This window comes from Acyrthosiphon pisum, chromosome X (genome assembly GCF_005508785.2).
Source record: "Acyrthosiphon pisum isolate AL4f chromosome X, pea_aphid_22Mar2018_4r6ur, whole genome shotgun sequence".
NCBI lineage: Eukaryota > Metazoa > Arthropoda > Insecta > Hemiptera > Aphididae > Acyrthosiphon > Acyrthosiphon pisum.
Genome location: NC_042493.1, coordinates 86,492,196 through 86,505,899, shown reverse-complemented (window position 1 = coordinate 86,505,899; position 13,704 = coordinate 86,492,196). Strand labels below are relative to the sequence as shown.

Here is a 13,704-nt window from a genome sequence, read left to right as displayed (position 1 = left end):
AAAGCTCGTTTTGACTTATAAAATAAGTCAAACAATCAAACAGTCTAAGTGAGTTGTTCACAATTAATTTAATCTACACGAAAAACAATTTATAAAGTTTGAAATAGTTCCACATTGGTTGAAATTTGAGTATTCATTATTATAGGTAAATGCACATATTAGTGTTTGATGTTTAATTATTATATTCTCACCTATAAATATTAAATATATATTAAGTAAAATAATTTTGACAAAATAAAATAATTGTTCAGTAATGAATAGGTGCATAATTTTGAAATCGATATTATTTAGAATTTATAATAGGTATTGGTTTACGCAGATTCTAGTGGTAGTTACGTATGTACATTTTAGGCTCATAACAATTTAAACAATTCAAATAGTTCAGCTCATAACTTCAATCGTCTAAATAGAGAACCTGCGTTATTAGTTTTAACGTCATTCAAAATCTACAACGACGTTGTTATTAGATCAAAATAATAATAAGCTGGCTGTAAAGTACAGTGAAATATTTGTAATTTAAAATAAATTGTTTTTGTGAAATATTTCATAATTCAAACACTAGTAATAATAAAATATTATAAACGATAAAAAAATATTAAGTACGAAAATATACGTATACGTATGTCTGAACAATATACGGTGGCGTAGTTTCGGGTCCATTTTGTGACCGGTCAAGCCACCTACCGCAAAAGGCGATTTTTAGACACAAAAAATTTTTACTGTGAATATTTAATTATTTTATTTATCGGCCATACGGGGTTAAAAGCACATTTTCGTTTTCTTTCTATGATAGAGCCCCAATCACATCGTGTGGGAATACTTCCTGGCCACCACCATGGACGACAAAAGGGCCCACAGCACCGCAGACCCGGCGAGCGATTGTTGATCTTTGTCTGTATCGTTGCCTGTCCCGTTGTCTGAACTGGGAGGTACGGTTGATTGTGCTACGTGGGCATTATCGTTAAAATTGTCTTTATCTTTGCAAACCCGGCAGCTTTTCTCATCGAGAGGTGCATATTTTTCACTCGAGCCTAATACACCAGCACAATCCGTGCTTTTCACGCAGCCGCGTAATATGCCGGAATCCACATCCTTATCTTTTGGAGTGGAGTGGATAAAAAAGAAAAATCAATTATGGTCGCGTTATTTTATTTTAATATTCACTTACTTTTTATTTTGAGCCCGTAACATTGCGTAGTAGCGTCTGCGGCATCACAGGCCGCCGTTGTAAACATAGATATTTCTGCTTTTTCACATGTAGTTACGTCACCTTCCACGCATACGTAACAATACTTCACTTCATGACCCAAAGCTATAATACGTACATATTAAATATTATTTTATAATGAATACATCATATCATGCGAACGAGCATAAAAAACAATGCTACAATGCACACTAATTATCGATGCAGGTACAATATATTATTTGGACGCAATATTAATAATAACATAGTTATGAATATTTATACCAAACCATTCATTTAAGTAGATATACGATTAAATCAGGAGCGTGCAACCTCCCCCCCCCATTATTTTTATTTTTATTATAAAACAAATAATGCATCTTTATAAAGTACCTACTTGTCGAGTTATATCATCATACAATTTCCCAATTCGTATTTTATCGTTAAATGCTTCCAACTTCGAATATGTACAATGCCCCGCAGTTGCCGATACTTTTAATAGGTACTCAAAATATAAATTTGTTTTTTAGGCTTTCAGTGTTTATTTTCTGGAACTTGTTCAGAAAACTTTGATGAACTTGTTGAATTTTACCTCGATACTGATAAGCTAACAGTTAAAAGCTTAAAGATGAACTACATATATGGTAGGTATACCAAACTTAATAAGCATGTAAAATATCCAAAAAATTGTTTAGAAGCGTTGAGACAGTGTGATAAAGAAATATTTCCCAATATACATTTTATATTAAAAATACTATGCACTTTACCAGTTTCAACATCCACCCTCGAGAGAACTTTTTTTTGTTTCAAAAGATTGAAATCTTATTTATGAAACACAATGACTGAGGTATTTTCTGGATATTAAAATAAAAATTTATATCAATTTGTTTAACATTTTTTTGGTTTTAGACTCGACTTAATGGATTAGCTATGTTCATAAAAAATTCGACTAACAACAGAAGAAGTTTTAAATGAATTGAGCAAAAAATCAAGAAAACTAGATTTTGTTCATTAATTTTTGAATGTATATTGTATATTAGTATAATAGTTTCTATATTAGCAATATAATATATAATCCATAAATAATTGAATTTGTTGTTGATTAAAAAAAAAAAAAAAGTCATTAGCTAAAAGACTAAGCTCTTTCAATTTTACTTGAACCTCCCCCCCCCCCCCCACCACATAAATTTTCTGAGCACGCCCCTGGAAATAGTTACAAAGTGTTATACTCACTCCGAGTAAAAAATCCGAACAAACACATCGTGGCAATCACTTTTACTACTGCGAAGAAATTCATTTTTGGGTTTAGTCGGCAAGAATAGAAAATTACTCAAATTAAAAATAATAAAAAATAATTTTAGACGATAATTAAAATTGTTTAAAAAATGTATATTTTCATTAGACAACTGTTTTGTCTGGCGATCTTTACTCGGCTAAACTTCAAAGTAGACTGACGAATGTCTCTGACGTGTATAATTGTAACCATGTATATTTAATGCAGATAAACATTTTCTTTGGGCCAGATATGGGCAATGCCGTATTTATTTTTAATTACAAATATTTTACTGTACTTTACAACCAACTTATTATTATTTAGATTTAATAATATATTTAATAATCAGTTCCGCGATAGCCATCGATCGGTACGCACGTGTGTATAGTGCGCTCTAAGCTAATTAGTCTTTCCGTATAACGATCATTCGTTTATTATTATTTTTTTTTTCTCTCTCTATCTGGTTAATCAAAGTATGTGACATAGACTATTAAGTTATTCTATTTACTCTTCTCTTTTTAACTAAAGTCTGCACACAAGTAAATGGTAAAAATATTACGTCCTCAGTAATATTGCCAGCGTTAACGCATACAGTCTCATCGGCGGCCGCCTCGGCGGTCTCGTTATTATATAACAATCCAATTAAGCTGTCGCAACCCACCGTCTTCATTATCGTACTTATCGCGACTGCAACTGACTGATATTGTATTATTTAGAAACTCATTAATTATATTTACATCGAACTCATTTTAATCAAAATGAACAGAAACAACAATAATCAGATGAAGGATGGACCCATACAACAAAAACAAAAATCTAAAACAAACCACTCCAGTTCTTCTAATTCTACGCCTAACTCTCCAAGTGAGCCTCAACCTGAACCAAGAAAAAAATATTCGCGTCAGAAAATCGATTTGAGGTTTTCACTTCAAACGAAGATCAGGATTCAAATCAGATGAATGGTCTAAACGACAACCCGCTCAATGACACTTCCATAAATACTGCAACTAACACACAGACTAAAAATACAAATACAAATGACCCACCAATCAAAGCTCCTCCCCCAGTTTTCGTAAGAGGCCTCGAGGACTTTCCGGGACTACGCACAGTACTTATAGAATTAATCGGTATTGAAAACTTTGTCTGCAAATCATCTACAGAGAAACTAAAAATTCAAACCAACACTCCAGACGCGTATAGGTCACTAATGCGGTATTTAAAGGAAGAGAAAGCCGAATACCACACCTACCAACTTCAACAAGATTAACCTGTCAGAGTTGTATTCGCAACCTGCATCCATCCACGCCAACTTGTCTAATACAATCTGAATTAGAATTTCGTCAATTTGAAGTAAGAAATATTACCAATGTTCTACACAAAACAAATAAGCACCCATTACCACTTTTTTTTATCAATCTGGAACCCAGAAGCCAATCAAACGATATATATAAATGTACATCTCTATTACATACAAAAATTAAAGTAGAGGAACCTCTCAAAGCCAAAACTATAAGCCATTGTCTAAATTACCAGAACTACGGTCACATCAAAACTTACTGCGGTTATCCACCACGATGTGTTCGCTGCGACGCATACCACCTATCATCTGCCTGTCCAAATCCACGCGATGCCCCACCAACATGTGAACTCTATCACGGAAGCCATCCAGCCAGTTATAAAGGAAGTGCAGTATACAAGGACCTCGCCAAAGGTCGTAAAAAACCTGCCACTAGTTATCATTTTTTTTGTCAGATAATATTAGAGATAAGTCACGTATTGTAAAAGACAGCCACTCTGCTAATGACACTAATACAAACCCCACCCTATCCTATGCACAGACCACTTCAGGCCAATCCTCAAATCACCATCTGCCCCCACCGGCTGCTGATATCAATAAAACAATAACAAGCTTTCTAGAGGATTTAAAATCTCTAATAAATCCTTTAATATCTCTACTTACAAAAGTAATAACTAGTCTTTTAGATAATAAAAAATGATTAATAACACACACACAAACAAATCTCTTTTAATTTTATTATTCAATGCAAATGGCCTAAGGAATCATGGTTGAAATCCAATCAGTACTACAAAACCAACGTATTGATATTGCATTAATTACCGAAACACATTTTACTCAATAATCTAATGTACATATTCCCGGTTACAAATTACTGAAAGCCAATCACCCAGATAATACGGCTCACGGCGGAGTTGCCATACTAATTAAACCCACCATAGTGTTCCAAGTTCTCCCAAACTTCTGTCAGAATTTCTTACTGTCATGTGCAATTTTAATTAATATAAATAATATCCCTGTATCAATTGCTACACTATACTCACCTCCAAAACATATAGTTACAATCGCAGACTTTAATAACTATTTTTGTACCTTTGGCAACAATTTTATAGTTGGAGGTGACTTTAACGCTAAACATCAAAGTTGGGGATGTCGTATGAATAACCCACGTGGCCTTGTCTTACGAGACTTCGCAAGTATAAAAAAAACTTAAAATACTTGCTCCCCCTGGCCCTACTTATTGGTCAACTTCTGCTCGCAAAAACCTAGATAAACTTGACATATTTATTTCAAAAATCCCATCCAACCTATTTCACTCTACTGATAATATCTTGGACTTAAACTCAGACCACTCTTCAGTCATACTAACACTCAACGCATATCCATTAACTCGCCTGCAACCTCCTAAACTCTTCAATGCCACAACTGATCGATATAAATTTCATGATCTTGTTAATCAACAAATAAAACGTAATATCAAACTAAAATCCACGGATGATATTGACGTAGCAGTAAATAGCTTCACAAATATAATTCAATCAGTGGCATGGTCAACCACCTCTGTAGTAAATCATTGTTCCTCATATCAACCTTCTTTACCGAATCATATACGAACGTTTATAGTGGAAAAACGGAAAGCAAGAGCCCTGTACCAAAGAAACCGTCTACCATCTCTTAAACAAAAATATAATTTTTTCTCTTTAGTTTGTTGTATTATTGTTCATTTTTATCTTTTCTGTTAAAGTACTTATCGTCCGTTGAATATATATATAAATAAATAAATAAATAATAACTTGTCTAATTCACTCAAGAAAGTTTTTTCTATACATAAAGATATTTAATTTGCAAACCACTTAACTAACCTCTGGACCAAGGATGGGAGTCTCTGGTAGGTAACAAAACAAGCTCTTCAATACAAAGCCTCATCGCCCCCAATAAAAAACCCAGACGGTAGTCTTGCTTCTTCTGATGCTGAAAAAGCAGAACTATTTAAAAATCATCTTCATGAAATTTTCCAACCTCACCCAGACATAATTGTACCTTAAATACTGTCCAAATATTCTTCGGATCATCATTCCCACATACCCTTCCAGTGAAACACTTCACAACAAATAACGTCAAATTCACGATTCAAAAATACCAAATCAAAAAATCTCCCGGTTTTGATCTTATCACAGCTGAAGTGGCCAGATTTTTACTAAAACGTGCTATTATTTTACTGATCCACAACGCGATATAACGCGATTCTGAGACGCTCTTATTTTCCATTTCTTTGGAAGTTTTCTACAATTATACTAATTCCAAAGCCAGGCAAACCCCTCGACTCTCCATTTTCTTACAGACCGATTAGATTGCTCCCTTTTTTTGCCAAAGTTTTAGAAAGACTCTTACTCAAACGCATTCTTCCCTTTATCAATGCAAATAATATATTACCAGACAACCAGTTTGGTTTTCGTGCCATGCATTCTACCATTCATTAAATTCACAGGGTTGTTGATGCGATTACGATTGCGTTGGAAAAAAAGTTATTTTGCACATGTGCATTCCTTGACATATCTCATGCTTTTGATTGAGTATGGCACGAAGGGCTGCTATTTAAACTTAAGAAATGTATACCTCCAACTTATTACATTCTCATTAAATCTTATCTTGAAGACTGTTACTTTCAAATCCGTCATGGATCTGCATATTCTATTATAGCAGGTCTTAGAGCCGGCGTTCCACAAGGAGGAATTTTCTCCCCATTTATGTTCAATATTTATACTTCAGACCAACCTACTATGCCTAATACCTTAGTGGCGGACTATTTGGATGACAAAGCAATAATATCAACTAGCGCAGACCCTTTTTTAGCATCCACTTATCTTCAATATCATCTCTCTCAAATGGAAGATTGGTACATGAAGTGGCAGTTTAAAGTCAACTAAACGAAATCAACTCATACATCTTTCACCCTCAAACAAGCCCAATGTCCGGCTGTAACTCTCTACGATATTGAAATTCCCTCAGCCTCTACAGTCAAATATCTCGAACTAATACTCGATCGCCGTCTTACTTGGGCACACCATATTAAAGTTAAACGGCTGCAGCTGAATTCCCGGTTACGCATGCTTAAAACACTTCTTATTAATAATAAGCACACACATTTAAACACTAAATTACTAATGTACAAATCTCTACTAAAACCTATATGACCTACGGTCTACAACTATGGGGCAATGCAAAAATCTCAAATCTTAAAAAAAATCCAAACTTTTCAAAAAAATTACATTAAGAAAAATTACTAACTCTCCCCCGTACATATCAAATCACACCCTCCACACCAATCACCGTAAAAAAACCGTCCAAGAAGAAACAAAATACTTCTATAAGCGTTTTCATGTTCGTCTTATAACCCACACAAATCCATTAATCCATGAATTAGCATTAAACGAAATTCCTGGTAATCCTCACCGACGACTAAAAATAAAATGGTGCAGAGATCTCCTAAACAACTAATATAAAAAAAAACGGTTAAAGAAGTAGTTCGTCAAGTCATTAGGATGTGTCATCACTGGTTGGCTTCTTCCAACAACGTATTTTTCCAATGTCACTGTAATTTAGCCCATATTCGTATTGTGCTTCAGGGTACAGATTGTATATTTCTTATAAAAATAAAAAATAAATATAAAAGATTTAATAATAATGTGTTATTGTAGTTTTTAAATATCGTTAAAACTAATAGCGCGGGTCCTCTTTTTAGACGATTGCAGTTATGGGCTGAGCTGTTCGAATTGTTTATCGTGTTATGAGCCTAAAATATACACACGTAACTACTACTTGGATCTGCGTAAACAAATACCTATTATAATTTCTAAATAATGTCGATTTCAAAATGATGTACCTATTCATTATTGAAGATTTATATTATTTTGTCATCATTATTTTACTTAATATATAGTTATAGGTGAGAATATAATAATTAAATATTAAAACATAAATATGTGCATTTACTTATGATACCTAATAAATATTCAAATTTTAACAATGTGGTACTACAGTAGACGCCGCTTATAAGACTCACTTTGGGACCAGCACAAAGCGAGTCTTATAACCGAATGAAACTTATGGGTGAAGTGGAAAAAAAAAATTAATTACGTATTTATAAATTTTATTTTACTACATATTTTGCTTTGATTTTAATACATTAACACATATTACATACTTTATTATTGAATAAATTTAATAATACCGATAAAAAAAACAAAAATTATAATAGGTAAATATCACTTATAAAAATTATTTATTTTGAAAAATTATTTTTGAAAAAAATTTGTAATTTTAGTTTGTTTTTTATTTTGTTCTAATATTCCGAAAATATACTGTTCGTATTCGTATCGTATATTAAAATATTATTTACGAATATTATTTAATTTTTCAATACCCATTTATTTCTAAATTATAACCAAAACAGTTTATTTTCTACTATTTATTTTACGAAATTTGAGTCTTATAACCGAAGTGTTGAGTCTTATAACCGATTTTTTTAAATGTATTTGGTACGACTGGACCGTTTCAGATGATTTTGAGTCTAATAAGCGACTGAACCTTATATGTGTGAGTCTTATAAGCGGCGTCTACTGTATTTCAAACTTTTTAAATTGTTTTTCGTGTAGATTCAATTAATTGTGAACAACCCACTTAAACTGTGTTATGACTAGTTTTATTATATTTTATAATACAAAACGAGCTTTTACTCAATTAACAAATTATACATTTAATATACATTTTTGGAACAATAATTTAACTATTATTAAAACAAAACACACTGGTCTTGATATGCTAAATACTTGCAGTGACGTAGAGGCTCATTCTTACCATAATTAATGAGGAAGTAGCGAGTGGGAAAGGATTAGGGTGGCGTGAGATTCGGAAAGGACATTGAAAGAGTTTTGGGAAAACAAGTATGGCGAGACGATTTTCTCTTGTAACAATTTAGTAAAAAAAATTGAGATTTGCCACTTGCCTGCGGTAAGCCAAAGTGTCAAGTTTAAGTAATTGAAGGACAGGTGTATAGTCATGATTGGAATACTCAATGTTTAAACTGTCTCCAACATAGTTCACTTATGAGTGATAAATGAAACTAATGGTATTTTTAAATATTGTACTAAAGTATTTAGTAAATAAGTCGTTTTAGTTTTGTTATTATTATTATTTATTTATTTACAAAATAAAAGAATATTACACAAATAACATATTACATAATATAGTGTACAATGTATAATGGGCTTCACTGAGCATGCTCGTGTGTAGGCCCAATATATAGAAATGTATGTTTGTCTGACTGTCCTTTATGCATTCCTAAACGGCTGGGCCGATTGCGATACAATTTGGTACAGAGATATTATATTATAAATCTAGGAAGAAGATAAACTAATTTAAATAGGGTAAATTAGAGGTCCAATCCGGGATTGTGTGAAAACACAGGACTGGATCTGAACCTAAAAGAACCGGTATTGGAACTAAGACATTTAAAATATTAAGTACCGAAACATTTATTTTAATAAATAAAGTACCGAAACCGAACTGGAATTTTTAAATTAAATAGGTTCTTTTAAGGTTCAAAAATAAAATTATTTTATCTATCATAATTTAATGGTTTAATTAAATTAAACTATATATAATCATATGAGTTTTCTATATTATTTCACATGCTATTAATGAAACCCGCATCCCGGAGAGGTATTTAAAATTATTATAGTTTTCGGCACATACCTAAATTATCTGGAACCGGTACCGAAAGTATTTGGAACTGATACCTTTATTTTTTTTTTTGTATCAAAAAACCAGGACTGAATCTGAATTGGTTATTAGTTTTAATAATTATTATTATTGTTAACGCAATAAGCCTGTCGGCTCAGTGTCACTTCTGTGTATTTAAGTACAGAATGTCCCAAATTCGAATCAGTTTCGGTGGACAAATTGTTTTTACATTTTTTTTTCTTATTATTTTTCCTTTTTTATTTTTCCTCTTTGTCTATTCATACGAATGTTTGGTTTTTGTTTTAATTTATCATATTTTAGTACGGTTAGGTTAGGTTAGGATTGTATTAATCCACCGTAGGTCGAATTTCATAAAACCGACACACTTGGTATAACTTTGATACATTAGAGTAAAATTATATACTTACATACAAACCACACGGGGTCCGCGATCTACCACAGGTAGATTGCCTACCTGATAATAAACTGTTGTGAGTCTCACGGACAACGCCGGTCTTAATAGCTATAATATATTAAAATACAATATAATTTAAACTTAAAAACTAAAAATACATTGTTTCAACAGCGTGTCAATCAGAATTTTTTTTATTGGCAATTCCGGGCAATTCAACTAGGTATTAATAATATAAATATAAAACAAAATATTCTGACAAACGTCTCCGCTCAGAATAATTTTTCGTATACATAGTGATATTATATCATCGAATTGATATTCAACACCATCCATTACAGTGACCCATTTAAAACCTACTGTACAGCATAGCAACACCTACTTCCCCGTTTTTTATCCTAATTATTTTATAGAGTAGGTACTGAAAATTTTCGACTTTGAACTGTTAAAAAGTACAAACTAAATTCAATGTTCTATCAGAAACCTCCCCCAATGTCAACAATCTAAGCATTTTTCCTACTAGGTACTTTTCGTGTATACAGACACAAATAAAAAGAAAAAAAAATGTTTAAATGTAAAAAACCCACATAATTGTAAAATCAATACATTTATCACTCTGCTCAGAATCATTTAAAATTAGTGCTCGTGTAATAATATACTTTTTCATACAAAATTTTAAAACTAAAAAGTGTTCCGATCGCATACAAATACTATGTTAAGATGCTTGTTTTGTGTTTTTTCCCGTTTAATTACCTAGTTAAAAGTGTTTCCTCATTTAAGGTAAAATAATTTTATCTCCACCTTCAAACTAAATTGTTTATTCACTTCATATTTCGTGTAAGTACATTTTTGTCTTATATACAGAGCAATAGTCGTGTACTCACTTCGATCGAGTGTATACCCGCCGTCTTGGCGTCGGATGAGACTAAATTAATATAGTCGCCATTGGTGCCGTGTTTGGCTGTGTGGTACAATATTTGAATGGGTGATGAAATATTTGACTGCGGGTAGTACAATACTTGACTGGATAGTACAATATACTTTATACACTCGTCAGTTGCGTGTAGTACGTCAACGGAGCTGAATATAGGTAGGAACCCCTACGACCCCTACTGCATAACATGTAGTCATGTGACACAAGTGGTCTGAGAAATCACAACTTACTGGAACCCGCACGCCTATACAATAGACCATACGGTATTATTTGGCACCTAATCGCGATCAAAACAAATGCTTGATCCATTGTTCCGAATCAAACGGACCGTAGTGTTGATGCTGAATTATATTATACAATGTACGACCGTACGCATATGCCTACGTATATTATATTAGTCGGCAGTCTTACTATTATAAGTATTGTCTCCGTCAAACACCGATCGTTTCGTCTCCAGTCGCGGTGGATATCAGTCGTCGAATCCTTTACTCTTCAATATTATTTCATCTTACCGTTTATTTGATCCTCTCCGAAATGTAATTTTATCGCCGGGCAATTTACCTCACGCGTCTGGCCATGTGGCAGGGCATGTGGAAAGGAATTTATTAAAACATCGCACTTATATACGATAATCTCGGCCGCCCGCCGGTAAATAATCGTTTGTGGCTTCGCCAATTTTTCTTTGATTTGTGGTCGCGATTCCTGTATAGTATTTGTCCTTTGTCCACCTCGGTGCGACCATCAATCACATTGACCCCTTTTCGAGCAATACGGGTACAGGGTGCACGGTATATGCCGGGAGAATATTTTTTGGTAAAATTCCATTTGATTCGGATGATAGAAACCTGTGTGAGCTATTTGAGCACCCTACGTCCAGTCGAAGCGAAAAGCTTCATGTGTGATCCGTGACGTTGGCTAAATAATAATGTGAGAGCAAATTGGGTGAATTGAATAATTGAAACCTATATATACTATACATATGTAATATGTGTAATATATATAGAAAAAAAACAGATTAGATTCTGAACATAGAGGACAATGCATTGATTTACAACGACGTGTTAAGTTTTATTTTTGGCGCCTCTCATGGTGTGTAATAAACACTGTGTATCGCCTAAGTTCTGATTTAATAATTTGCTCCAATCTTCAACGTTGAGAGAGGTTACTGGTAGACGTTTTTATCTCGTTGATAATTTGGGTTGGTGGTAATAAGTTCCCAATATTTATTATACTTTTTATTCTGTAAGATTAACAAAAAACAGAGGAAAACGGGAATATTAACGCAACTATAGATCCATAACCAACACCGTATTAGTTTTTTTGTTGTAATTTGGATAAGCATAATCTTTGAGACCACCAAAATCTTACCTATAAGTACTATTTTAAAAATTATATATTTTCAAATTGTTTTGACTATTCTGAGCAATTTATAAACATTTTGAATTTTCTAATTTTAGATTCTACGATGAATTTATTAATTTGACAATGAAATGTGTTTTAAAAAAAAATTTTTGTGTTTGTTATCACTTTTTGGGGCAGTGAAACTGTTTAGATTTTTTTCAACAGTATTTTGTTTGATGGAAAAGTTAATCTAGTTGATGCTTGGGGAGATCAATATATTTTAATATTCCCAATAGTTCTCAAAGTGCAGGGTAAAACAGAAGTAAAATTAAAGAAAAACAGGATTTTAGCAAAATCAGTTTTTGGTGTAACTCTAAAAAAAATGACCATAATTCTCAAATTTTCAAATTCTCAAAATATTTCTACTTGTTTTAAGCTGTTAACAGACATATTCAGTTTCTATTTTTTTAGTTTTTTCTCTCTATAAATATCAGAAAAATTTTATTCAGTGGGTCAAAAGACTTGAAAATTGAATACAAGGCACAATAATATATTGCTACAATGATAGATGAAAATATTAAAAATACATAGGTAGTCACAATTTTTTTTATAAGCATCTAAAGTCAAAATTTTGACAGGCTTTAAAATCACAAAAATTTGCAAATTATTTTGAGTTAGAAAATCCTAAAAATTTTCTTTTTAAATCTAAGATTTTTAAATGTAATACAAGATTCCTTATGAGGTTATCTAACTTAATCAAAAAAAATGTGTGTAGAAAGTCAAATTAAATTTTTATGAGCGTTTGAAGTTTAAATTCTTAAAGCACTGAATATTCACTCGATTTCTCAAGTAGTGATTTTCTTATTTTGTTTTTCGTACACAACGATATTATATCATTGAAATCAAAATTAATACTATTCATTATACAGTGATCCTCTTATAACCTACTGTATAGCTAAGCGAAATTCACTTATCCAATTTTTACATACCTATGCTTTGCATTGTTTTTGAATACACTTCCTGCATCATTCGATGTCATTGAGATTTTATTCTTTTGTTGTAATTCAAAAACGAAGAACCGTAGACATTTAAAATTTATATCATATGTTTATTTTATCAATTCCTATACTTGATAAAATTTTCAAAATATTTTGACCGTTTTCTGTCGTTTACAATTTTCGATTTCTTTATTTTTTTTTCTATAAATGTCAATTAAATTTTATTTTTTGGGTCTAAAAACATAAGGATACAAGGCTCCTGATATAATATTGTTAAAATATTGAAAATACAAAGCCATAATTTTGACAAAATGTATCAAATTTTAAATTTTAAAATGATTCTGTAGTTAAAAATGTATAAAATGTTTAACTTTTTTAGCTGAGGGTTGAAAATTTACACCAAGGTTCCACGTAAGTAGGTTATCTATAACCAATAAATTTCAAAAATATAAAGCACAGTTTTTTATAGTTATTTTATGTTCAAATTTGAACAAAATTACATATTAAATAACCAATAATAA

The 13,704-nt window shown here is 32.0% G+C and overlaps 1 protein-coding gene across 1 annotated transcript; it reads right to left on the bottom strand.

Annotated features, from left to right (window-relative positions):
* Window positions 1-713: 713 nt before the first annotated feature.
* On the bottom strand, window positions 714-2,658 carry LOC100573453. The gene is made up of 3 exons (XM_003245089.4): window positions 2,420-2,658; window positions 1,169-1,312; window positions 714-1,097 (listed from the first exon to the last, which is right to left on the bottom strand). Exons 1-3 carry the CDS (start codon window positions 2,481-2,483, stop codon window positions 802-804), a joined length of 504 nt encoding a protein of 167 aa, XP_003245137.1. The 5' UTR covers window positions 2,484-2,658; the 3' UTR covers window positions 714-801.
* Between the last annotated feature and the right edge of the window lie 11,046 nt (window positions 2,659-13,704).